This window comes from Suricata suricatta, chromosome 12 (genome assembly GCF_006229205.1).
Source record: "Suricata suricatta isolate VVHF042 chromosome 12, meerkat_22Aug2017_6uvM2_HiC, whole genome shotgun sequence".
Classification (NCBI taxonomy): Eukaryota; Metazoa; Chordata; class Mammalia; order Carnivora; family Herpestidae; genus Suricata; species Suricata suricatta.
Window position 1 is genome coordinate 15,797,705 of NC_043711.1, and position 26,880 is coordinate 15,824,584.

The following is a 26,880-nucleotide window of genomic DNA, read 5'->3' on the forward strand; positions in this document are numbered from 1 at the left end:
GGCCAGAGCAGTCCCTGGTAAGCATGGCCTTTGGAGGGAAGGTGAGGGTGTGTTTCAGGCTGGGGCAGTAGGGACCTGCTACACTCCCTTCAGAGAGGCAGAGGCCCAACCCCGTGGCCACCCCGTGACGCAGTGTGTGTGTGTGTGTGTGTGTGTGTGTGTGTGTCAAAGGCAACACTTCTCAAATGTTCTTCAGAGCCGGTTGGTGGCTCATAAGTACCTGTTTGCGAGCATAAAAGGGGGTTCCTTGATCAAACCATTTTGGGAAACACCGCAGACCCTCTCTTCCTCAGGGAGGATCACCACCCTTATTAGTGGATTAAGAGTTCCAAGAAGTCCTGTAGTAAAGAAACTTGCTTCCATTTTTTAGTTCAGTTTAGTCCCCAGAAGGAACACACTTGGAAGGTGCCTTCCAAGGCTGAGATTCAGAGCTTGTTCGAGATGGTGTGATTGCAACCCACTGAATCACGTGCTGTCCAACGTCCCTTAGTAACGGGGAAAACGAGATCGTGAGCATTCGTCACCGGGCCCCATCACGTGCACTCCTTCACCCACCTGTCACCAAGCTTTCTCTGAGCCATCCTGCGTAAAATGTGAACTCTTGGAACATCTCTCCGACTACCCTACAACGTACATACCTATCTGTTTTTGTCTGTAGCACGGAAGCTCCGTGAAGTTCAGGACGTTTGCCTACCTTGTTCATCGATGTTCACTTTGTTCACCCAAAAGGTGCTGGGCACCTGCTAGAGACTCTCATATTTGCGGAATAGATGAATTAAATGAATGAATGATCTGTGTGTACAGGAAAATAAGAGTTACAGTTTCTTACTTTCTTAGGCTGAAATCGGGGTTGAATGATAGTGATAAAGAACTCAGGTAAGGTGTGTGGGCCACATGCCAAAGGCACAGAACGTGGGGAGGTCTCACAAACGGTGAAGACACCCTATTATGGCTCCAGCTAGTAGGATGGGGATAACACTCGCCTCCGCTTCAGACCTCCAAAGCATTCCTTCCTACCAATTTAGAAGTTTCTAGAATCCGTGGCCTTGGAGATCTAACACACAGTACAGTGATTACAGGCAACAGAACTGTATACCACTCACCAAACTTGCTGGCGGAATAGATCCAGACTGTTCCCACTACTGGAAGAAATGATGGTGGTGTAATGAAAACAGAGGAGTTGACTGACTTTGCAATGGCAACCCTTTTGTAATATAAAGGTTCAACTCAATACACTGTACACCCTACACTTACACAACGGGACATGGCAATTATATCTCAACTTACAAACAAAGGAAGAACTCCCTGGCCTGAGTGTGAATAGGCAGGATGTTGGGAATGAAGCCAAAATAAAATAATACTGAAAGTGAAGACCATACGAATATCAGGAAGTCAGGGTGAGTCTCAATTTCCAGTGTTTTTCTTGGGGAAATTCAAATTCCATGTAATTCTGTGAAACATCTGAGGTCCTACTGACTGCTATTTTCCTCTGATTAACCACGCAGGGTGCGTGTGCACAGCCACGGGACTTTTCATGTTTCAGAGTTGACTTGACTACTCATTACCTGCCCCCCACTCCCGGGATGGACCAGTGAGCCTCAGACAGTAAGGCCGCATGAGCCAGCATCCCTTACACACTCAAGGTCCTGGGGTCGCAGGGCTGGTATGTCTCCAAATAGCCCGAGCACGCATGGGAGGGACAGCTCCAGGCTCACAGTCCCCTGCTGGCCCCAGAGCTATGCCCAGGGGGCAAGGCTTCTGGGACTGGGTGACTCCCACTCACTCACAGAAGCCTGTGGGGGGCATGACGTCCTGGGAAGTGCTCATAGCCGGGGCTCCCACTGCCACCAAACCCTTCCATGCAGAGAAAACATCATCTTTGAGTGAAATTTAATGTTGGACCACATGTTCATCTGAGCCCTTTGATGTTTGTTTTCCTTTTCTTTTAATAGTACGCTCATTTCTATTTCCATCTCCACAGGTCCACGCTCCGTATCAAATGCTTATGTCAGACACGTTTCTGACATCCACCAACTCTGTGCAGGCTAAGCCACCGTGTAGGTCTGGTGACCAAATTAGGTCAATCACAGGTATAGAGAGTTGATCCGGTACAGAGACTTTCCAGCTGGTTCACATTCTCCCTTCTTCCAAGCCACCCAGGTCCAGCCCCCCACCCACTAATCCCTCCCACCCTCCCAAATCTGGACTCTTCCCGGCTTCCTTTCTCTCCGGCCTCAGACATCACCCCACCCCTGCCTCAGTCAGGGGGTGGCATGTTCCCTCACCGCCTCTGTAGCCCAGACTTGGCACAGCTTCCGTGGAATTTTCTGGCATCTTCTCAGAGCAGGCTCAGCACCTCGAGACTTGCCTAACTCCGGGTTTTCCCCACGGCCGGTTTTCCTCAAATCCCACAGCAGCCCCACGCTCACTGGTACTGAGCATCTCGGCAGCAACCCCTGTCCCAAGTGACACCTTCCGTGGCTTCCTTTGTCCCCCAGATCCTCTCTCAGGACCCCACCCCTCAGCCACAGCTCAGTGTCTCTCAGCAATGACAAGGAGAATCTAAACACATGCCACCCACTGTGGTTCTCCCAGAGTGTTCTAGATGCCCTGGGGTCTTGAGCCACTGCAGGGGGTCACCAGGCCCGGGATCCAGACACAAAGCTATCACGGGACACTTTCTCCTCCGCTGCTGGCTGTCACCTGCTCAGAAGAACCCTCCTGTCACCCCACCTAGTATCACTGGAGAACAGCAGTGACAAGTCAGTTCCCTTATCTGGGGCAGCCAGCTGGACGCCTGTCTAAAGGCCACGGGGAAATCAAAGGCGGGGTCCGAGGCGGGTGGGGGGGGGTGCTGGGAGAGAAAACAACTTCCTGGTTTGGCTCAGAGGCTTGAGAAACACTCTAGGGGTCTGGAGGAGCTTTCCAGTTGCTTTCTTTGGGTTATTCCCCGACCCCAGGGTCTCATGGTGTAGACGTAGACCTACCAAGGGCTAAAAGTGGCTTCTCTTGGCCCTACACGTCAGGACCGGTCTGCTCAGAAGAAAGCCTGTCTCCCAGCTGCCCCCAGGCCGTTCCCACAGCAGCTCGGATGGTGGGTCAGGAGGCTGTGCCCTCCCCTCCCTGGAACTCTGTCAAGTGGTAAGTCATCTATGTATTTAGCCAGTGACGTTCCTGTTGATGCTTGGGGACGGTTTCACTTTTGCAAACCTTTGTTTCTGTCCTTCGAGAGAACTCAGTCATCAGCCGGCCTCACAGGAAGCTTTCACAGGGTGAGCAGACTTTTTGAACACGTAGAAATTAGGACCGAGACCGATTGCAACGAAACCAAACCACAGTTCTGGGCCCTCTTGGTGTCTTCTTAGATGGGATCTTCGGAGAGGCAAGTCTTGTTTCCACCAGGAAAATGAAGTGTTCTCAAGACCTGGAAGGTTCCTTTTATTCCCCCGGGGTGTTAGCACACTCCTAGAAATATCTCAGGGCTGAAGGAAGAGATGACGTAGCATAGCCGCTCTCCGCAAGCAGGGATGTGTTGGAGAAATGGTTAGTGCCGGTCTTCTGAGATGTAGACCTCCGGGTACAAGGAAACGCCAGGAGAGAGAAAGTATGGCTTCAGGGACCCTAATCCAATTTGTGTTTCCCCTGCAGGACCACCCAGCTGTATGACGGAAAGATAACCCTTCACTTGTCCCCAGGGCAGGCCGAAGATGACTAACTACACGTGGGCCCCCGACGACAACTATGACGTCCTCATAGAGGGGGACCTGAGCAGCGACGACACAGAAACATGCCAGCCGTTCGACGGGAAGCTTCTCTCGAGCCGGGTGGTCCCTCTGCTCTTCAGCCTCGTGTGCCTGGCTGGTCTCTTGGGCAATAGCTTGGTTGTGCTCATCCTGGTGAAATACAAAGGACTCGGGTGCAGGGCAAATGTCTATTTCCTGAACTTGGCCGTTTCGAATTTATGTTCCCTGCTCTCCCTGCCTTTCTGGGCCTACACCGCGTCCCATGGCGGGGTCCTGGGCAACCCCACGTGTATGGTTCTCCTTGTATTTTCCTCCATAGGCCTGTACAGTGAGGCTTTTCTCAATGTCCTGCTGACCCTGCAGAGGTACCTGGTGTTTTTCAACATGAGAACCTTCTTCCACATGAGGATGGAGCACTGGGTCGTTGTCTCGAGTGGTCTGGCGTGGGTCCTGGCCACGCTGGTCATTTTGCCCGAATTGGTGTCTTACAAACCTCAGACGGAGAGCCGGAAATTCGAGTGCTTCATTAGCAGACCTCACTTCCTTCCAGTTTATGAGACTTCTTGGGAGCCTTATCCGACCCTGAAGATGAACATTCTGGCCCTTTTGTTTCCCCTGTGTGTCTTGACATTTTGCTACACGCGATTGCGAGAAACACTAAGGTGCAGGGGAAGGGAGCGTGACCCTCACAAGCTGGTGTTTGTCATAGTGGTTGTTTTCCTTCTGATGTGGGGACCCTACAATATTGCACTTTTCCTGTCTACCTTCAAAGAACATTTCCCCCTGCACGACTGCAGGAGCAGCTACCACCTGGACGCAAGTGTCCAGATCTCGAGGATTGTCGCCGCCACCCACTGCTGTGTCAACCCTCTGCTCCACGTGGTCCTCAACACTGAGTTCCAAAGACACCTCTGCCGCCTTTGCCATCTGCGGCGTGACAGGCCGCTTCGGGCCACTGAGGATCCCGCACGAGAAGCATCCGTGGAAGAACGTGACCATTCCACCAAAGTGTAAACTGGCTTCCATCAACGGCAGGATAGATAAACACTGGGTTTTGTATTTTTGCACTGTTTTGTGTATTTATCTTTACACATCTGTATGCAAAATAAGATACGAGAAGAGGGGCACCTGGGTGGCTCCGTCGGTTAAGCGTCAGACTCTTGATTTCGGCTCAGGTCATGAGCTCATGGTTCGTGGGTCTGAGCCCCTCATCGGGCTCTGTGCAGGCAGTGCCAAGACTGCTTGGGATTCTCTCTCTCTCTGCCCCACCCATGTGCGCTCTTTCTCTCTCTCTCTCAAATTAAATAAACATGAAAATATTTTTAAAAATAGGATATGAAAAGAAAAGTGGGGAGCACTGAATTTGTCTTAGGTTTTGTGTTAGGTAGGCTCTTTGCAAACATGAGTTCATTATGCGCCTCAACGCTTGTCCGTGGGTGTAAATGGAATTCATCTCATTTCACTAAGGATGAAACTAAGGCTCAGAAATTGGTCTGGGCTCACACAGCCAGAAAGTGGCAAAGTTGGGACCCAAATCCGAGTGCCACTCACTCTGGAATCTATGCTTTGTCCAGCATCCCCAAACTTCCAAACAGCGGGCAAGAAAACACACGAAATAAATATGTACTCTTAAAACTAGACCACATTCCAAATTAGAAGCAACCGGTTCATGTACAGGTAATTGTTTGGGCACATTTCCTTGCAGGTAATTGAAGGAACTGGCGAGCCAACGCTACGGATTAAGAGGTAAAAGTGACTTGCTCTGTGGAATTCACTAGGCTTTCTTGCCGCCTGAATAGTCTCCACAAAATAACTCCAGGCAAGAATATTTTGAAGGAAGTGGAGAGAGCACTAATTCAGGAGTCTGAAGTGCGATCTGCTAATATGTGTTATAATCGGTGGGACTTAAAAGGCTCATGTGGGCAAATTTACAAAATTTGTCAAAATGGTAAAGTCAATGGTTATTCACTAGTGGAGATATTGGAATTTACGATGGCCATCAAACGAGTAGTTTCAACAGCGAAGTTCATTTGCTGCCATGGGCTTAACCATCCTTAATTCTGGGGATTTTTATTTCAGAAACAAAAATTTCATATCGTGACTCACCCTACCACACAGCAGTTCTGTGGCTCAGCAGTGGCAGATTGAGGTCAGGGCCACAGTGTAAAGTTTTCTGAACAAGAAAGATGCTCCTTATCTACTTTATAGAACACCGAATGGCTTTGAAAATTAAATTTCTGTGCTGAATTCATTGTTTCTTAATAAACTCAACCCAACATCACAAGGCAAAATAGTACTTATATATGAAACATATATTGTCTTCAGGTCACTTGACAACTAATGTTTGAGTCACAAGAAATGTCAAGACACTTTGTATACTTCTGATGTAAATATATTTCTGATGTAAATATATTTCTGATGAAAGTTAAGTCAAAGATACGGGTGGGCCTAGAGAGTGTTTTGCTAAGTGAAATAAGTCAGACTGAGAAGGACAAATGCTGTAAAACTTCACTCGTATGTAGGATCTAAAAATCAAAACGGGGCACCTGGGTGGCTCAGTTGGTTGAGTGTCCACCACTAGGTTTCAGCTCGGGTCATGATCTTGGGGTTTGTGAGTTCGAGCCCTGCATCGGGCTCGCTGCCATCAGCTCAGAGCCAGAAGCCTGCTTGGGATCCTCTGCCCGCATCTCTCTCTGCCCTCCCCTGCTTGCACTCTCCCTCTCTCAAAAATAAACATTTAAAAAATTTTTTAAAGGTTTTTACCTTTGCCTGTGATGCCTGTATTTGTCCATTCACTGTACCTGATGCAATTTATTTAAAATACCAAGTACTCAAAAATCTTTGGGTTACCCAGTTTCTCTCACCAATCCTACTCTCCTATTCCCTCCCCCTGCCCTAGAAACACAGGCATACAGAAGCGCACACGTACACACAAGCGCACACATACACATAGCACACACACACATGTGCACACATACACACACATACATGGGCATACACATATGACATGCGCACACGTGCACGTGCAAGCACACACATACACATATGCACACACAGGCATGTGCACACACACACCAGCACACATGTGCGCACACCTGTGCACACACACAGCAACAATCATGTGAACCAGCAGATGCACCTGAGAAATCCAGCCGCTGGGCCTTGTCCTCCGGGACCAGCAGGCCCCGAACCCAAAGCTACCGGAAAGAGGAGGCGCTGGCCCTGGAGTACGCCGAAGGACAGGCCCAGCTGCACCCGCCCGTGTTCCATCAGACACCTGGTTTCAGAATAAAACTCTAGAAAAGATGAAGGACGCCTTCTAAGGAATGAAAACCAACAGGCTTTCTCATGTCCTTTATTGCGAGAATGGCAGCAGGGGGCTGGGAAAGCAGGTGACTGGCCGGAAGGGGGTCGGCCCAGCGCCGGGGGGCGGGCTGAGAGCAGGGCGGGCCTGGGGGCAGAGCAGGAAGGCGGCCCGGAGTCTGCGGGTGGCTTTACCTCCTCAGGAAGGCGCAGGCTTCCAGAAGCGCTGTGGGACACACCAAAGCAGAAGATTCAGAAATTGATTTCTTTTTTTTAATCAACAGATCAATCAAGGAGGACCCTAAGACACAGACCTTCCCCTGCCTTCGGCCAGTGCTTAGTCTCCATGTCCCCCCTTTGCCTTCCTCCTCAGGCCGGCCCAGCCGCTCTGGCCCTCGCTGACCTGGGCGACGGCCTGCCCTGGCCCGACGGGCACGGCCCCCACCCCATCTGACTCTAACGGAATCAACGGTCACACTCAACACACGACGGTGGTCTCACATCTGAAATAGGGGCAAGCCACGCCCTCATCTTCATGCCCATCTGTCTGCCAGAGCGTTCTCTCGCCGGTTCACTCAGTCACTCACAGATACTCGCGGGCGATGCTTTCTGCAAGTCACTGTACTAAGCGCTGGGGGCTCGGCAGGGACGCAAGGGCCCTGGCCTCCCGGGGCACGCGGTCAGTGTAGTCCTGAGCTGGCTGCTCCCAGGCACAGCCCTACAGCCTCCTTCTCGAACTGCAGTCAGCCCTAGGACCACCCGGTCTCCAGGTGGGTAAAGGACAAGGACGCTATCGACATTGGGGGCGGGAATTCTCTGTTGAGAGGGCTGTTCTGTGCCTTGTGGAGCCCCTGGCTGCTGCCCACAGGCACCAGCAGCGCCCCCTAAGCTGTAAGAATCACGAATACCTCCGAGCATGCCCAGATGTCCCCTGGGTGCGGGGGAGGGGAGCGCGGCCTGGGTGGGAACAGCTGATACAGAGATTCTTGGCCCCGCCCCATCCGCGGACCACCCACCACCCCGATGCCTCCAGACTGTCTGGATGAGGTACCAGAAATAAGACTCTGGGTGATACCCGCCTTCCCCTCCCCCGGCACAGAGGTGACAATGCACGTTGACGTTTTAGAATCACCGCCTGGAGCCTTACAACACTGCCATGTCTCATAAATTGAAGGAGCGACTTACTTGACAATATATTTTCCTGGCTGAGATACTTCCTGAGAATTTGCATTCTCGACAGTTGGTGTTTATGGTAATTGTCTAGGGACCAGACTTTGTCATTTCTGAATACATACATATATACACGTACATATATGTGTGCGTGGGTATATAGGTGTGTATACTTATACCTACATATAGATACACACTCCCTTCATTCTACTGCATACCATGAATTCTTAGCTTCTAAAAACCCCACGACAGGCTCTATCGGGATTATAAAAACTTAGCATATGATCTACTGCTTCATTCTTCCTGAGTCCTCCCCCCCATCAGGGAGACTGTAACTTCCCGAGGTAGGGGGATATCGCATTGACATTTTTATCTCTATCTTCGCTCTTGGAATGCCCTTTGCCCCTCCAACCGTGCCCTTCACGCGTGGTGGTTTTTCCGGAACGTCCTACTTACGAGAGGTCGAGCACTGTCTCAGATTGCCAACGGCCGTGACGTATGCCGATCCCAAATACTCTTCATACGTCCTTTTGCCTTGGAGTTTGGCCAGGCACTCAGTGTTGTCATTGAACAGGAGGTTTTTGGTTTCCGACTGGAACAGGCAAAACTCGCTCGGGCATTTATCTCCGTTTCTTCCAAACTGAGCCTGTATCAAAAGGGCAGACAGTAAGCGAGTCACCGAGGGAAACAGGAGAACATGTGGATTGGGGGAGGCAAAGAGCATTCCTTCCGTCCAGGCTCAGTCCTGGTTCACCCGCAGAACGGAAGGAGCTGAGTTCTGGGGTCCTCCTGCTGCCTCGGCTGAGTCTTCCTCCCCCTGCATGCCATCCCGCAGCCAGAGCCCCCCACTACTGCTGATCCACTTCCTGCCACCTTCCCCTTAGCAATCTGTGGCTTCTTCCCTTAGAAGCTCTGGGTGGCCAGGTGACAGCTGAGGACATCTGAAATCACCTACAGCACTCCAACAGCCCAGCTCTCCCGGAGAGGCTGTCTGCATTGGAAATCTCTGTCTCTGAGCAGGTCACTGCCTTGGGAGTGTTGCTTAGCCTCCCGTGGCCACAGATCCTCCTCCATGCCCAGGTGTGAGAGCAGAACCCCTCTTAGCAGCTCCAGTGAGGCATCACTGCGAGGTTACACACCTGTGCTGACAGCCCAGAGCCTGGAGCCTGCTTCAGATTCTGTGTCTCCCTCTCTCTCTGCCCTTCCCCCGCTCACACTCTCTCTCTCTCTCTCTCTCTCTCTCTCTCTCTCTCTCTCTCTCTCTCTCCTCTCTCTCTCTCAAATAAATAAACATTTTAAAATATTAAAAAAATAAAAGAGAATCCCAGACTTTAAGGAAATTGCACGGTTTCCTCCAAGCCACTTGCCCGAGAGCCTTCAATCTACAGGCGTTGCGGGTGTGTTGTTCTTAGAGATTACAAAACCGGACGCCTCTGCTGGTCTCACTGAAACTCCAGGCAGCTCCTCCGCGTGAGGCCAACATGGGCCCCGCCCGAGTCAGGTGAAGGGACAAGACAGAAGGGCCTTGGGTGGGCGGCTTCCCCTGCAAGGGCCCTGCCCGGCAGCTAAGAAAGGGCGGGAGGCGCTGGGAGCCGCACCTGCTGGCGGAGCAGCACCTGCTCCAGGTGTTCTGCCTTATCTCCCCGAGACACCACACCGTGGCTCGGAGCCTGGGCCAGGTGGCACCTCTGAGCCTCTGTCACAGGCTGCCGGCTGCCATCCAGGCACAGCAGCTCAAAGTCCTCCAGCCTCAGATCCTTCGCCCAGGCCTCAGGGTTCCCTCCTGTGGAGAGAAAAAGAGGCGGCATGAGCCCCGGCTGTCCAGCTCAGTCAAGGTCCTTTCTGGGTGGTCCGTACGAGTCCACCAGCCTCTTGAAATGCACACGGGAAGGTCTCAGTGATGTGAGGGGGGGAAGGGAGCTTTGTCCTCACAAATGATACAAACCTCCAATATGTCTAATGTTAGTGCTGCTTCCGTTCAAGGGACTAGGATTAGAGGGAGGGAATCACTGACATTCTACAACATGGATGCACCTCGAAAACGTGATGCCAAGTGAAGGAAGCCAGTCGCAGAGGGCCACGTGATTCCATTTGTGTGAAATGCCCAGACCAGGCCAATCTACAGGGACAGTAAGTAGACTGAAGGTTGCCAACTCTCGAGGAGTGGGTTAGGGCCCAGGTCACGTGTGCGAGTGTTCTGGAATCAGACTGTGCAGTTCCATGAAAGTGCTGGAGACCACTGAATCGCACACTTGAATGGATGGCCTTCGTAGCATGCATTCTCTCTCAATAGAGCGGTTAATTTTTTTAGAAGAACCCTTTCCATCCATGCCATACTTTCCAGTGAGCTCCAGAAAAAGAATGATCTGGTTTAAGTTCAAGAAGAAATTGCTTTCTCCTTCCTTTCATGTTCAGATGATCTTGCTGTAACTAGGAAAAGGCGAGGAACATTCGATACATTTATTGAATATGTTCAGTCAATGCCAATAAAACACAGGTGTGAAATCCCAAAGAAACTGACATGGAATTAAATCTGACGTCACTCTAGGGGTTCGAGAGTCCCCTTATCGTGAGGAGCACTGAGGAATGTGCAGCAGTGTTGAATCCCTATGCCGCATATCTGAAACTGCCATCACACTGCATGCTAATTATCCCTCAATAAAACACCTGACATCAATCTGATGTCCTTGGACATCACTTAGATTGATGGCTCATAAATTCAAAGTGTAATTGTATGCACACCTGAGTGTGTTCATACAGGGTCATTGCTCAGGCCCCTGCTTCTCTCCTTCGGCTCTCTATCCTCAAAAAAAGGGGCACCTGGGTGACTCTATCAGTGGAGCATGTGACTCTTGATTTCGGCTCAGGTCATGATCCCAGGGTCATGGAGTCGAGCCCTGTGCCGGTTTCTGTGCTGAGTGTGTAGCCTGTTCATGAGTCTCTCTCTCTCTCTCTGCCCCTCTCCCCAGCTCGCACTCACTCTCTCTCTCTCCCTCTCTCTCTTTCTAGCTAAAAAAATTAAAAAACACTTCATTCTCTTGGCTTTGTCTGTTTGATACCGAGGTCATTCCAAATTTATATGTCTGACCTCAGTTCCTCTCCCAAGAGCTATGAGGAGGGGCAGGAGCGAGGAGTGACTAGGAGTGCCGATATTTGAAAAACAGGGGCAGAAAGTCCAGGGGGCTCTTTCTCGGGTGTGAAGTGGCAAGTTACCTGCTGGGGGCCATAGGAGCCGAGCGGGACAGCAGTAGAAGGTGGCAGTTTGGAAGGCAGCCAGATATGGGGTGCTGGAGCAGGCAATTATTATCATCCATCTTCCATTATCTGTATCTGTCTGTGACTTTGCCCCCAATGACTCCTAAGGAGTTTCCAGACTGAGGGCTCATGTGGGTCAAATGAAGTCCCTTACTTTCTTTTTTAAAAAGAGAAAATTGGGGCACCTGGGTGGCTCAGTCGGTTAGTGTCCGACTTCGGCTCAGGTCATGATCTCATGGTTCATGAGGTCCAGCCCTGTGTCGGGCTCTGTGCTGACAGCTCAGAGCCTGGAGCTGCTTCAGATTCTGTGTCTCCCTCTCTCTCTACTCTTCCCCCACTCCCACTCTGTCACTCTCTCTCTCAAAAGTAAATAAACATTTTTAAAAAGGAAAATTGCATTTGCATATATCAAATATCTTTTAGTATCATCTACATTCAATGGTCCATAGGCAGGAACAGGCAGATGGTGTGTTTCGTGGTTGACTAGACAAATCCAGAGAGACATTTGCTACTGAGCATGGCTGGTGTGTGTGTGTGTGTGTGTGTGTGTGTGTGTGTGTGAGTGAGAGAGAGAGAGAGAGAGAGAGAGAGAGAGAAAGGGAACTTGGTTTCAAAATCAACGTGGCACTCATAGATATACCATGTTGCATAATGAGGTAAAGAATTTTGGAATTAACTAGATCCAAAGCCTGGAAAAGGCGAGAATAGCTTCCCGACTGCACGTCTGAATCACGGGACACATTCACCCACCGTTTGTGTTCTGCAAGACGGTGGAGTCTTTCACAAAGGCGACGTCTCCAGCCTTCTCGGCCAGGCACCTAAAAGGTTCCAGAAAATGAGCACATTTCCAGAGAAGAGAAACTATTAGGGTTTTCATAAATATTTGTAATATACATGGAACAGACAAAGATAAATATTCCTGGCACCTGGGATGTAAAACAGTAGCTTGGACACAGATGCTCAAGCTTAGAACCTTCCCTGTTTCTAAGATCCCAATAAAACAACATTAGTGAGATGTTTTTTTACATTAGGGAGATTTTTTTTGGTAAGCCGTAAACCATGAGCAAAAGGAGGGCAGGAGGGAGAGGAGATAATATGGCAACGTTTGGAAGGTGGAGAGCAAATCAATGAGCAGTGATTTCCCAGGAGAGCAGAGAACAGCTGTACCATAAGCTGCAAGTGGAGGAAGCCCAGAAGAAAACGGATGTGCACGGCAGAACCCCAGAAAGACTCAGAAGTTAGAAGTCCCAAGGGCCACTGAAAGGAGGACCTGGCAGGTGTCCTCCTACCCCATGCACCGGGGGCTCGCTCCCCCTCCCCCACCCCGCAGAAGACCCAAGGTTTGTTCACAGGAACTTGAACCTGAAGGACACTATGGACAGACAGCCAAGCACAGCAGAGGGCAGAGGCCCCCACACTGAAATCAGAAAAGGGATTGGAAATCTCTATTCTGGAAAATTAAATCATAACCCCATTCCCCTACTCAGCCTCCGAAGAATCATACAGGGTGATTCTTTTTCTGGAGAAGCTGATTAACCCTAGAAAAATATCTATCGATTCTGATATTTGGATGCCCCGCAGTGAAATGATGCAAACCAACTGCCCACAGGGGAGGGCCCTACTCGTCAAGATGTGGTACCTGATGCAGCCCTGTGACAGCTCCATTATTGCCTTCTTAAATATGGGCAAATGACCAGAAACCACAGGATAGTTGAAGAAATACCAGGGCAAAAAAATGGAGACCAAAGGAATAATACTCAGAAAATACAGAGACAATACGGGAGAGAGAATAAACTTTTTTTTTTTTTAACTACAATGAATATCTTTAAAAAGATGGGAGAAAGGGCGGCATTCATGAAACAAGAATGCAGAGTCTGTTGAAAGGGCAGTCGGAATACAAAGAGTTCTTAGAAAGTTGAAAAATCATCATCATAAAAATTCTCAAAAATAATGGAACGATGAGAAGGTTAAGCTGAGCAAATATCCCAGAAACTGGAAGATCAAGAAAAGCAAATAAGAAAAAATAAATACGAAGGAAATGAGATGCTAACCCAGGAATCTGTAGTTTATGAATTAAAGTTTAAAGAGAAACCAGAGAAAACAGTGTAGGAATCATCAAAAAATAATGAAGGAAAATTCCCCAGCTCAACCCCGAAGGATGAAAAGGAGACCCAGGTACGGAAATATCGGTGTGGAGTTTCAGAATACTGGAGGTTTTTAAAAATCATCTTTTTTAAAAACTCAGCAACTTTTTAAGAGCATGTTACATTGGATAAAACCCCAAATGCATTTTTCCCAAAATGTATTTTTCATTCATCGTGAAATATCTGTAAATTTAGAGAGAAACATACATGTAAGAGAGAAGAAATATAGGTTTTTTATTTCTTTACTCTTCACGAAACATTCTTGGCATAGACCTGTGTGTTTAGGGCACTTTCTAAGCCCTCTGAAGCTTATTCTCTCAGGACCAGGAAATTACAAACAAAGAGTTCAAAATTCAAAAAAAATTTTTTTCAAGATGAAAGTGTCATATACAAAGAATCGGAAATCCAGAGTAGGATCTGATTTCTCAACAGGAACTCTAGATTTAGAAGGCAATGGATTAGTGCTTCTAATGTTTTGAATTTGCTGTGTATTCTGTCTTTCTGCTAAATTCTGGATAGTTTTATCACAGATCTTCCTTAGTTCCCCTTGGCTGTGTCTACATTATCAATCTGGCCAGTGGCATAGCTTGTTTCAAGTGCATGGTTTTTTCCTCCTTTTCAGAAATTCTTTTTTTTTTTTTTTGAGAGAGACAGAGAGAGACAGTGTGAGCAGGAGAGAGTCAGATAGAGCAAGAGACACAGAATCTGAAGCAGGGTCCAGGCTCTGAGCTAGCTGTCAGCACAGAGCCCGACGCGGGACTCGAACCCATGAACCATGAGATCATGACCTGAGCTGAAGGTGGACGCTTAACCGACTGAGCCACCAGGTGCCCCTGGGATCATTTTTAAAGATATCTGTGAGTCGAGAATTTCTGGATCATCCTAGGGGATCCAGGTTTGAGCTACAAATCCATGTGGGAGCTGGCTCATGGTTTCAGTTTTCCAGGGGTGGGGTATGCATTCTCCTTCCCTGTTTTCCTCTGTATCCAGCAACTTGATACCCCCTAGGGATGGAAGTTACTTCTGGTTCACTCCTACCTTAAAGTGTAGGTGACCTCCAGGTTCATGTCTGTCACAAAGGGTAAATGTCCAGAGGACGAAGTGAGCACTTAGCTCTCTGAATTCCTCGTCTCCCTTAGATTTTAGCCTAACAGTCCCTTACGACTTTGTTAGTTACTCAAAACTCCGAAGAACATGTGTGTGAAGGGGCACCTGGGTGGTTCAGTCAGTTAAGTGTCCAACTTCAGCTCAGGTCATGATCTCACAATTTGTGGGTTTGAGCCCTGTGTCAGGCTCTGTGCTGACAGCTCAGATTCTGTGTCTCCCTCTTTCTCTCTGACCCTCCCCTGCTGGCACTCTGTCTCTCTCTCTTTCTCTCAAAAATAAGTAAAAACATTTTTAAAAAATTTTAAATGTGTATGTGCACACTTGTGTACTAATCCAGCATTTTTCTTGTTTTTAATGACAGAATTAGTCAAAATGGCTAACACTGCCATTTCCCAGACACAGAAATCCTGTCAAAATCCTTAGGGAGAATGTTTTTCAACCTCCATTTAGTTACCCAGCCATACTAGAAATCATTTCAAAGACAGAAGAAAGACGTTTTCAGACATGTAATACTCAAAACACAGCAGCTCAAAGTCACCCTTTCTCAAAGAGATGTGTTCTGTGCCAACAAAACCAAGAAAGCGAAAGATATGGAATCCAGGAAACGAGCCATTTAACACAAAGTATGACTAACGGAAATCCCAGCATGATCATCAAGGGGAACCCCAGGACCACGTATGCAGGGGGCCTGGAGAAAACCAGTCCAGACTGGGCAGGAGCGAAATTCCCCATCATCTGATGAACCCGGGCCAGCACTCACTCTGGGTGTGCATTGTTGGGAGGTTTATACAACTGCCTAAGGGTTTTAAGATGAATTAGTGATTTTTTTTAAGCATAGTAAATTAAGCAAGGAAAAAGTAAGACACTGTTAACTCTAGAGTAAACAAAAACTTTGTGCAATAAGGCAAGTAAACCTTATGATACCACATATGTAATAAGAGAATGATATTTACATATTCATGGTCACGTCAACACTGAGCCTGACATAAATTTGTTGGAGGCTAAAAGCAGGTGAAGTTTGTGGTTGTGAATGGGACAGACACAGGAAGAAGCTAGAACCTCTTCTTCCAGAATAGAAAGTCCGTGGAAAATAGCTGGTGATTGAAACTTAAGAACCGGCAATCTAAGGATGTTAGTTAGAAATACTGTGGTAACAGGACTTCTGGTCCCAGCTCTCAGCGTGAACAAAAGACAAAGCATTTCCTTCCAATATAAACAGGAATACCAAGGCATAGGAGTTTCCAGTGAAATTATACCTTCCCACAGGTTTAAAAGAGAAAACCACATGATTCCTTTGGGTTTGTATCAGAGATGTGTCTACTCAATGTTTCTGAGCGCAATCACATCACAACTCTCCATTTGCAAACCCTTAAAGATATTCTTGTACGTTTGCAAAATATACATATGCGTCATTGAGACTATAATAAAAGCTACTCCTATAGCATCCCAACACTGGAGAAAAGGCTACTGAATTTATATATTAAAAAGCTCAGGGCCGCCTGGGTGGCTCAGTCAGTGAAGTGGCCGACTCTTGGTTTTCAGCTCAGGTCATGATCTCACAGTTTCGTGAGCTACAGCCCTGTGTCGGGTAGATTCTGCTTGAGATTCCCTGTCATCCTCTCTCTCTGCCCTTCTTCCACTCGCCCTGTCTCTGTCTCTCTCAGGATAAATAAATAAACTATTAAAAAAAATGTTAAGCTCCACATCCCAAGTCTGGCCTCTGCCATTGTCAGGTCCATGGCGCCATCTGGAGGTGAAATGTATTCCTGGTGGTTGAGGAGGACCCCCTCCCGCCAAGAAGAGCAGGCCAGCATCCGTAGGAATGGGATTGTAATTTCAAGTTGTGGGTAGTTACTGTGATTCGCTAAGTGGTTACCACTGGTGAATTCTGAACACCTATGGTTTTGGTTTATCTTTCACTTTCCTAGTGGGGAGTAACACTGCAATACTGCTTTGCCTTTGCCATTTCTAAGGCGGAAATCAAAGAGGAAAGTGAAATGTGGGGCGTAATGACAACCAGGACCAGGGAGACGGTGGTGGCTACAGGAAAGAGTGCGCTTCCCATCAAACTGAATTGTAGAAGGGACTTAAAAGACCCAATACTCTCCCCGTTTGATTTGCAAGATGAAGACGGACACTGAGGGCCCACAGAGGCAGACATTGCCCCAGGCCACAGAGAGGGGCCCAGCCAGACAGCCCCCTGCCAGCCTCCACTGTCTGCAGTGCCTTATGTAGGGGAGGAGCAGCCCATTAGTGGACCTCCAGGCTGTGACAGGCCACAGCTGGCCCCTTGGAGATGCATCGCCAAGATGCCAGGGCATGAAGGACCAAGGGCAAGTCCCTGTCCTGGAGGAGCTCGGCCACGGCACTCACCTAAAAGCCCCAGTGTAGCCAAAGTATCTCTCGCTGCTGTTGGGCACACACTTGTTCTCACCCTTTTCGTCGCCAACGCACAGCGCACAGAGAGTGGAGCTCGGGTTGGCCCCGGGGGCGCAGCTCTGACTAAAGAATTCATCTGCGGGAGAAGGAACATGGGAAGTCAGCGCTTCCTACCGAGTCGAGATAAAAGACCTTTACCCACCAGATGACGCAACTGGGTCTGCTCATTACATGGCCCAGGACAGACAGAACACGCTCACAATGGCGGACGGCAGCCTGCCACCACCCACCCAGGGCCCGCCAGAAATCCGAGAAGCTTCTCACTGTAGGCACCGACGGGAAACCTGACTGCGGCCAGCAGAGAGTCTGTCACTGGACAGAGGGTCCCATCGTGACCGCCTCGAGCTGGGGACTCAGCTGATGGACCTGGTGACACCCTGTAGGATCTTATTTTCCCTTTATTCAGAAAGAGAAACCCTGCTTTTGGCCCTGGGCTCCTGGACCCTTAGAATAAAGACTGGCCTTCCCGGCTGCCCTGTGCCCAGTGGAGCCATGTGGCTGGGATGCGCTAGTGAGACTCAGTCAGGGTGCTGTGGGCCTGTGCCTTGGAAACACCCTTAAAAGACAGCTGGCACCTGCCTTTGGCCTCTTCTTCTCCTTGCCCTCCATCATTCTCCACGTGGAAAGCAGAAGCGGGAACTAGACCTTTGCGGGCCTGAGGCGGCCACGGGGGCTGTACAGAGCAAAGCCAGCGAGTGCTAGCGGTGCGGACCAGAGTCGCATGGAAGCCTGGCTGAGCCAGGACCCCAAATCCGTTCCAAATGCAGGAGGGCCCCACTTGAGGAGACCCCTGCCAGAGAGGTGAGCCCTGGTGGGAACACGCCACATACTCCCATGTTGCCACGCCCGCTGCAGGTAGGGCACGGGGCGTGAGCGTGGGGCGTGGCGAGGAGAGAAGGCCCCAGAAGCGGGTGAGCCAGAACCCTTGCCATGTGGAGCAAGAGGTCTGTTTCATGAGGCAGCAGGTGCCCTTCCCCAGGTTAGGAAGCCAGCGCCTGTTAGAAACTTGGATCCGGAGCTCCAAGAGATTAAAGGTAATAATAATAACATCTGTCCTCCTCAGAACTGTCCTCTCTTCCTAGGGTGCAGAGAAACAGACTGATACTCCGGTAGTTTTATCTTGGGCTGGGGTGGCTGGGGCATAGGTAGTGCTGGGTAGAGACCCACTCAGTGCCCCTGCGGCTGTAGGAGGCAGCCACACGGAGAACACGCCTCCCCCAAAAGCGGCCCGTGGGCCACAGGCAGCCTGCACACCTCGCCTCCGCCCTTCCCCGAGATCCCTCAGCTGGATGTGGCTGAGGCCCCCGATGGCCCGCCCACGACGCCCTCGGGCCTTACCAAACTTGCAGGAGCCCGTCTGGTTGAGGAGCAGGCCCACGGGGATGTTCCAGCCAGCAGTCCTGCCCACGCCGGTGTGGCAAGACTTCCTGCCTCTGAGAGAATTCCAGGTGATATCAGCATCTGACTTCCTGACAACTGCCACAGCAAGGTACCCTTGAAAACAGAAGAGCAGGCCTTAACCTCCAGGGGGCCCGGCGCTGGACTCTAGTGCATCCGCCTGAAACCCAAGCCAAAATAAGGGACCAAGCATCGCCAGGCAATGATGATGCCCCCAGGTATCTGGCCATTGGCAGAAGCTTTGGCTGTTCTGTGGGAAGGTTAGAATGATCTAGGCTATGAAATGAGATAAGAAAAGCTGATCTTTAATGTTTATTTATTTGGTGGGGGGAGGGCAGAAAGAAAGAGGGAGATACAGAATCCAAAGCACGCTCCAGGCTCAGAGCCCGATGCTCAAACTCACAAACCGTGAGATCATGACCTAAGCCGAAGTCAAACACTCAACCAACTGAGCCACCTAGATGCCCCAGGAAAAGCTGACCCTTTAAGTGATTGCTAGGGACTATCCTTGGCCAGGCACACATTGTGAGCTACTAAGTTAGACGTGAGCGACTGAGGCAAAAAACACGGAATGAGTGTGACCCCAATGGTGCATAAATGACCAACTGCAATATATATCAGGCCAGAGCCATGACAGCCACCAGACTAAGTCCTGTGCAAGGGCAGGTGGGGGGGGGGTCTCCAAGGACCTCCCTGTGCTGAGTCCGAAACATCCCTGTGCTGTGAGAGGGTCAACACGGTGGCAGTCCCTCTCCTGGTAGCACACGGCTGACAGATCCCAGCTGTGGGCAAGCGCGAAGCTCTCCAGAGCTGAGCGAGTCCCGGCCCCGGTGGGAGGGTGCAGGTAACATTCAGAGCAGGAGACCTAGCACAGGAGAGCCGATTCAAGGCTAGGATCCAGTATCATCTATGGCTGAGAGTGAGACCTGGGACACTTTGGGAGACTCCCTCGGCCAGTGGTTCCTCATCCCTAGAGGACAGGGATGTAACATCCCTCCATCCAGAGGGCCAGAACACAATGAAGAACTCTGACAGTTCTCGGCCAAGTGTGACGGACAATAGAACATTAATTACAATTACTCATCTATGAATTATTTGCCTCTTCAAAAGAACTCCTGGCTTCTCTGGCTGTATCTCTTTCTGCAAGCTTTTTTATTTTAAGTTCCTGCCCCCTCTGACTCTGGCAATGAGAACTTACCCATGACCCTGAAATTAGCAGATTTCCAACTCACCTTCCACTCGCCTATCCTCACAACGTCCATTATTAGGAGTCTGTGATTCTGAAAGGAACAAAAACGAGCAAAATGTCATTAAACACTTTGCATTTTGAGAAGCCACAAACTCTTAAATCTCAGGGATGCAGGATCCAATCCGAAGAGACTGTCCAGCCATCCCATGCACAGAAAGGCACACGTGTGTGAGTTCACCAAGACACGGATGCAGATGCTCATGGCAGCACATTCACAACAGCCACCAGCTGCAAATGACCCAAATGCCTTTCCCCAATGGACGAATAGAGTCACACCACAGAATACCACACAGCAATGAGATTCAATATTCCTTTTTTTAAAAAAATATTTTTTCTTTTTATGTCTTTATTTTGAGAGACAGAGACAGAGAGCAAGCTGGGGAGGGGCAGAGAGAGAGGGAGGCAAAGAATCCAAAGCAGACTCTAGGCTCTGAGCGGTCAGCACACAGCCTGATGTGGGGCTCGAACCCATAGACTGTGAGATCATGACCTGAGCCAAAGTCGGGCATTTAACTGACTGAGCCACCCAGGTGCCCCAAGATTCAATATTCTTTGGATGAATCACACACACATTAGCACTGAGTGAAAGACGTATGAAGCACAGGCCTTGCATGTAATGTTTAAAAACAGGCAGAATTGGGGCGCCTGGGTGGCTCAGTCGGTTACGCGTCCGACTTTGGCTCAGGTCACAATCTCCCCGTTAGTGAGTTTGAACCCCGCAATGGGCTCTGTGCTGACAGCTCAGAGCCTGGAGCCTGCTTTGGATTCTGTGTCTCCATCTCTCTCTGCCCCTCCCCTGCTCGTGCTCTGTTTCCATCTCTCTCTCTCAAAAATCGAATAAAAAATTTTTTTTGTTTAAAAACAGGCAGAATTGATCTCTGCCATTTGAAGTCAGGGGTTACCACCCTCGCTCGAGTGAGGGGGCTGGTGGCAAGCGAGCACCCGGGGCCATCTGGAACTTGCTGTGTCTTGATCTGGGCACTAGTGCATGGGGACATACCAGTTAGTGACACATCACTGAGTTGCACTTACGGGCCCTTTTCTGTATATATATTATGTTTGACTAAACTCCTGTTTTAAATGAAGAAGAGGAAACCAAGCTGTGTTGTGTCACTTCTCAACACGGCAGGCGAACCTCTTTCATCTACTCTCTCCCCCCGATTCTCCTGTCTGAATGCATCCGTCCATCTCAGCATCTCCCCCTGGACCCACCAAGCAGGGTTACTCCTCCCATGGGTCAGACGGAATAATCCAGCGAGGACACCCTCCCCCCAACACCGACTTACTTTGGTTCTCCGCCAGGACAGGCACCAAACCACACTTGCCCGCGACATAGATCAGTCCTCCATCCAGGCTCAGGGCGTCAGCTTCTCCTTTCTGCAAAACCAAAGCCCACCGTAAGCATTCAGATCACCCGTGCCCAGCCTGCTTGGTGACCCCGGTGGCGATCACCACCCCTCCCCCACCCCCCTGGCAGAGCCCACGCGCCTACCAGGACCAGGGCGATGCAGTCCTCGCTGGTGGGCGCCAACGCGCACGTCACGGTCCCGCCGCTAGCCCGACTCCACTGCTGGCACTTACGCTCCTCCTCTTGGCCCACCGCGCACCAAGCAACGCGCGTGAGCCGTTTCTCCACTTCCGAAGCCTCTGCGGCCAGGGACACAGCGGTCGTGGGGCCCAGAGCCTGGCGGGGACACCCAAGTGCCGCCCACCGCCCTGAAGCCCAGCACACAGGGCACCTGCCTCTCTCCCTCTCCTCTCTGAGAGGCCCAACCCCTTCTCCAGGCGCACCTACTGGGGCCTCCTAGTTCCGTTCCTTTGGAGACTTCTCTGGCTTCTGACCCACCCTTCAAGCCTTGGTGCAGTGACTCGCCTAGTATCAGGATCCCATGGGATACAAGCTCCAGGACGCAGACAGTGGCAGCCCAGAGAGATGTCGTAGGGACGTTGAGCCCAGCCCTGACCTCCCTTAAGTCAGTCACCACCGTTAACTGCAGTGCAGTATCCTGGTCCGGCTGACTAAACTCAGCGCCCCTGGAGAGGAGGAGCCCTGGCCGAGCGGGCCCCCTGCGGTCTCCCGGTCAAGTCCAGGGCCCCGCCCCAGAGCTCCATTCACCAGGCCTGCAGATTCATCCCAGAAGGGCCGGCTCTCTTGGTTCATGCGCATATTTCTTACTTCATAGGGAGGCAATTTGATTTTTCTGTCCAGGCCAGGGAGCCAGGGGCATATAATGGCATTAACTGGGTGTCTGTCACATTAGTTTGGAAACTCTCCGCATGTTAAAATGCCCTGACTTGGTTGACAGTACACAGGCATCTGTCTCAAATGGAAAAGTGGCCACTCCAGGGCCACAGCAGGGCTATGCTGCCGGAGAAAGGAGAGTACTTTCTGGAAGGCCTCACCCTTGGCTTAGCACCCCCACCAACCTGCCCCCAGGTCCTGCCCAGGCCTCACTCACTTTCCCTCAGGCCCTGGACGGCAGTGAGATAGTTGAAGCCAAGGTACAGCCCAGCATCAACCTTCGGGGGGATCCTCAAAAACCCAATGGCAGAGTCTTTGAACAGCAGATCCTTCTCCTCTCCAGGGGAGCCAAAGAGCTGGAACGAAGGTGACTTGTCTTTTCCAAAGTTTTCCTAATTAAGGGGAAGTGGAATTACAGTGTCAGAGGGACATGGAGGGGAAAGAAAAGCACAGTGTTGAAACAGTCTCTGGAGCGTGGGGCTGATGCTGAGGGTGGGGACCTTGGTTCCCATCCTCTGTGGAGGGACTGGCCTCGTGGCTTATTCAGCTGTGGCTTCAAAAGTTGCTGGGGTCCTAGCACCTCAGAGTCCTGAAAATATTGCCTCATCTCCCCCGCCCCCGCTCCTGCTCCAGCTGCTGAGACACCGTTGATCAGTAACACTGGACAACGTTCATTGTTTCTGCTGTCCAGAGCACACTGAACTTGTTAATTTCATGCAGAGAGACTTCCAGAGCAGCAGGAATTCAGGAAGGAAGGAACCTCCTCATAGCAAATCCAAGCACATGGGGAGGGCCTCAGTGGAGGGTGGGGGGAGGTAGACACCTGCGCCTTCTGGAGAAGCTTCCAGATCAAGTCCTCCTTGCCATTCACACTTCGGGCCACAACAGCGTGAGAAGGGATCCGGGCCAGGTGACACTCCTTGAATGCATCCACTGGCCTCCGACTGTTGTTTAGGCAGAGCAGCTCGTACTTGTCCTGCTCACTCTTGTTTGGCAGGATCTCTGGAGGGAAAGATGGAGGTGGAGGGGAACCCAGATGAGTCCACTGTAGGCATTAACCATGAGCCATAGTTCCACTTCCCCCACATCGTGAGCTAGAGGAGACATCATACGTATTCTATAAAACTGGGGGAGGGGGATCAGAAAGGCAGTGGATTGCTCCAAAACTCTCAAAAAAAGTAAAGATCGTAGCCAGAAAGCCTTGGAGGGCCAGCCCAGGGTTCCTCTGGATCACAGGGGCTACTCTGGGATTGTTGCACCTGCTGCCTGGCCAGCCAAGGAGGCTGAGCCAGACCCCATCTGTTTCCACGGCAACCCTTCCTAGGAAAGGGTCCCAGGGCAGAGGCAATCCCAGCGCACCAGCCAGGGGGCGCTGCCTTACCCACCTCTAGAAAGAATAAACAATTACAATCATTTTTAAGGCAGGATGTACAGTTGAATCACTTCCCAACATTAGGTGTTATCAAAAGAAAGGGAAAATGTATTTTTTTGAGTGAGATCAGCCCAATGTGAAACTGTTAATGTATCTCAGATATAAGTGTGTGTAGTGACAATATGTAAAGTGACAGGAACCTGCCTGAGTCATTTTATGAAATTGGTACAACCTGGATCTTGAAGTTAGAGAGAGCAGTACAAGAGAGAAGAATTACAGGAAGAATACCTCAACAGAGTATTTTAAAAACTAATAGATCAGGATTAAGGTTTATCAGTTCATTCCATTAACAAAAGAATGGTCAACGGTCTAAAAAGCAAAAATAGTCCATATCATTAATAAACTCCACGAGATAATCTTAATAGATGCAGAAAAAGCATGTGTATGTTCGACATCTAGTTGTGGTTGAGATTTGTTTGTTTGTTTCAGGAAACTAATAATACAGAGAATTTGGGAACATTCTTGAACTTGACGAATACTGTTTATCAAAATGGCTACAGCAAAAGCATACCAACAGAAGAAAATGTAAGCATTCACTTCAAAATCAGGAACAAAGCAAAAATGTCAGCTGTCATATTGCCAACACAGTGCCGGATGGCCTGGCGTACACAACTGACAAAAGAAACGAGATGTCGCCACTGGAAGGAAGAAGACAAACTATTTAAAGATGATGTGATCTGTGGGGGCGCCTGGGCGGCTCAGTCTGTTGGGCGTCTGACCCTTGATTTCTGCTCAGGTCATGATCTCAATGGTCGTGAGACTGAGCTCCACGCTGGGCATGGAGGCTCCTTGGGATTCTCTCTCTCACTCTCTCTCTCTCTCTCTCTCTCTCTCTCTCTCTCTCTCTCTCTCTCTCTCCCCCTGTGCCCTTCTGTATAAGCTAACAGAAACAATAAGAGCAACCCAAACCATTAAGAGCTAGGAACTAACCGCCCTCACACAAAGAAATGCATAAGACCAACAAATGGAAATTTTGTAAGTTCTATTAAAGGACATAAAAAGGGGCATGATCAAAGGAGGAAAATGTATCATGATCAGGGATTGGACAATTTAACATTGTAATATAGTTCCCCATGGGCCAATTTAAACTCAAAACCACTCTAATTAAAATTAAAGTATGACATTGTTAGAAATCCAGCTAAGTAACTCTAGGCTTTTAGTTTTAAAACATTTGAAAACGAACAGCAAAGTGTAGGGTCAGATGTCTCTCCACCAACCCTACTTCTGCTCCCCATGGGATACCCAGATACTAAGAGTACGACCTTTGGTAAGGAAGGCAGAAAAATACAAATACACCAGAGAAACAAAATAGCTCAGAAACAGATCCACTGCTGTATGTAAGCATGAAGTGGCTCCACGTATTGGAGGAACTTTTTTTAAGTTTATTTATTTTGAGAGAGAAAGAGAGTGTGTGTGTGCATGAGTGAGTGGGGTAGAGGGTTAGAGAATCCCAAGCAGGGTCGACTCCGGGCTGTCGGCACAGAGCCCTACACAGGGCTCCAGCAAACAAACTGAGAAATCATGGCTTGAGCCAAGATCAAGAGTCAGACACTGAACTGAGCCCCCCAGGCGCCCCAAAGAGGGCATCTTTAAAAGACCCCATAAGCACAAACCAACAAGGCAAAACTGATGGACTTAAGCCTATCAGTATCAAGGGCTTCTGTTCAACAAAAGGTGCTATTGACCAAAATATTTTTTAACCAAGAAAAGATCTTCCTAAAGTCTAGAATCAACATTGCCTTGATATCTAAATAGAAAGAACACCAGGGCACCAGGGTGGCTCAGTCATTTAAGTGTCCAACTCTTGATCTCAGCTCAGGTCATGATCTCACCGTTTGTGGGTTCAAGCCTCATGTCAGGCTCTGCACTAACATCACAGAGCCTGCTTGGGATTCTCTCCCTCTCTCTCTGCCCCTCCCCCACTCACTCTCTATCTCTTTCAAAATAAATAAATAAACTTAAAAAAGAAAGAATGCCCCTCCCTGAATCAAAATCATGGAGAAACAGGCATTAAACTCAATAGAAAAATAGTCAAGATTATAAAATGACTAGTAAATATATTGAGATGGTCAATGTAAGCCTATCTCTGGAGGCCCCTGGGCAGTGGGGTGGGTCTCTCTCTGGTGGTCCTGGTGAGAATGTGTTCAGCCTGTGCATACCCAGCAATGTGTATCAGCGTGTGGTATTTCAGGAATCTTCTCCTGCAGGGCAGCAAGAGGACAGAGGAGAGCATGAGTCATGGAGCTGTTTGTGGCAGAGGGAAGGACAGGATGATCTAGGGTGACAGATAAGTAAAAGCTGATGGATCGGTTCCAAGGAACACTCCTCAGCCGTTAGAACCACCAAACGAGACAGATGCACAATATAGACAAATCTCGAAAACAAAATGCTGAGTGGAAAATCTTGGCAGCAGCATGGTTTCTAATGCTCAAACTTCTGTGGTCTTAGAACCCAAAAACCAGGGTCAAGTACCAAGGCGGGGGTGTCTCTGAAGAAAAAAAAAAAGGTAGCGGGCCTTGGGGGGTTTAGAGAAAACTGATGACTTAAAATGAGAAATACGGGGCACCTGGGTGGCTCAGTCGGTTAAGCATCCAACTCTTGGTTCCAGTTCAGGTCATGATTTGGAAGTTTCGTGAGTTCAGGCCCCACCTTGGGCTTTGCGCTGGCATTGTGGTGCCTGCTTGGGATTCTCTCTCTCTCTCTCTCTCTCTCTCTCTCTCTCTCTCTCTCTCTCTCTCTCTGCCCTTCCCCCACTCATGTTGTCTCTGCCTCTCAAAATAAATAAACTTTTTAAAAAACAAATAAAGGGCACCTGGATGGCTCAGTCAGTTAAGCATCTGACTTGGGCCTGGGTCATGATCTTGCAGTTTGTGAGTATGAGCCCCACTTTGGGCTCTGTGCTGACAGCTTGGGGCCTGCAGACTGTTTCAGATTCTCTCTCTCTCTCTCTCTCTCTCTCTTTCTCTGCCCCTCAGCCACTCATGCTCTGTCTCTCTCTCTCAAAAATAAATAAACTCAAAAAAATTTTAATAATAAAATAGGGCACCTGGGTGGCTCAGTCAGTTTGGCATCCAACTTCAGCTCAGGTCATGATCTCACGGTTTGTGAGTTCGAGCCCTATGTCGGGCTCCGTGCTGACAGCTCAGAGCCTGGAGCCTGCTTCAGATTCTGTCTTCCTCTCTCTCTGCCCCTCACCCCTTCACACATACACACACACTCTCTCTCTCAAAAATAAATAGTTTTAAAAAGTTTAATAAAAGTAAAATAGGAAATAACATCAAATAAAGGGTGTGGCCCATAGGGAACCTTGATAGTCTCATGTCAAGAGCGGAGTCCAATTAGCTCAATACTCAGAATTACGGGAAAATAAGACGAAAGGGGGCAGTGCCCTCAACCCC

At 49.5% G+C, this 26,880-nt stretch overlaps 2 protein-coding genes across 10 annotated transcripts in view; one reads left to right on the plus strand and one right to left on the minus strand.

Annotated features, from left to right (window-relative positions):
- Positions 1 to 658: 658 nt before the first annotated feature.
- CCRL2 (C-C motif chemokine receptor like 2) lies at positions 659 to 4,892 on the plus strand. 9 transcript variants are annotated; one of them, XM_029917747.1, is made up of 5 exons: positions 659 to 1,397; positions 1,506 to 1,605; positions 1,982 to 2,090; positions 3,027 to 3,141; positions 3,649 to 4,892. In XM_029917747.1, exon 5 carries the CDS (start codon positions 3,708 to 3,710, stop codon positions 4,755 to 4,757), a length of 1,050 nt encoding a protein of 349 aa, XP_029773607.1. In that variant the 5' UTR covers positions 659 to 1,397; positions 1,506 to 1,605; positions 1,982 to 2,090; positions 3,027 to 3,141; positions 3,649 to 3,707; the 3' UTR covers positions 4,758 to 4,892. The 9 variants fall into 9 exon arrangements, with proteins under 9 accessions (XP_029773607.1, XP_029773608.1, XP_029773614.1 ...); XM_029917748.1 differs by lacking the exons at positions 659 to 1,397; positions 1,506 to 1,605; positions 1,982 to 2,090 and adding an exon at positions 2,197 to 2,762; XM_029917754.1 differs by lacking the exons at positions 659 to 1,397; positions 1,506 to 1,605; positions 1,982 to 2,090 and adding an exon at positions 2,632 to 2,762 and having other exon boundaries at positions 3,696 to 4,892.
- A 2,190-nt stretch (positions 4,893 to 7,082) lies between these two features.
- LTF (lactotransferrin) overlaps positions 7,083 to 26,880 on the minus strand; it is a 29,863-nt gene continuing 10,065 nt past the window's right edge. Inside the window, exons 7-17 of the mRNA XM_029918243.1 lie at positions 22,874 to 23,052; positions 22,268 to 22,442; positions 21,301 to 21,455; positions 21,095 to 21,185; positions 19,792 to 19,839; positions 18,500 to 18,655; positions 17,096 to 17,237; positions 12,222 to 12,289; positions 9,815 to 9,999; positions 8,673 to 8,862; positions 7,083 to 7,272 (exon numbers count right to left, since the gene is read on the minus strand). Of these exons, the coding sequence (XP_029774103.1) occupies positions 7,238 to 7,272; positions 8,673 to 8,862; positions 9,815 to 9,999; positions 12,222 to 12,289; positions 17,096 to 17,237; positions 18,500 to 18,655; positions 19,792 to 19,839; positions 21,095 to 21,185; positions 21,301 to 21,455; positions 22,268 to 22,442; positions 22,874 to 23,052 (1,424 nt within the window). The 3' untranslated portion in view covers positions 7,083 to 7,237. The remainder of the gene's footprint in view (positions 7,273 to 8,672; positions 8,863 to 9,814; positions 10,000 to 12,221; positions 12,290 to 17,095; positions 17,238 to 18,499; positions 18,656 to 19,791; positions 19,840 to 21,094; positions 21,186 to 21,300; positions 21,456 to 22,267; positions 22,443 to 22,873; positions 23,053 to 26,880) is intronic.

Bases quoted from the DNA above. Each gene is read 5' to 3' on its own strand.
- CCRL2 (XM_029917747.1), top strand. From the start codon at position 3,708: ATGACTAACTACACGTGGGCCCCCGACGACAACTATGACGTCCTCATA.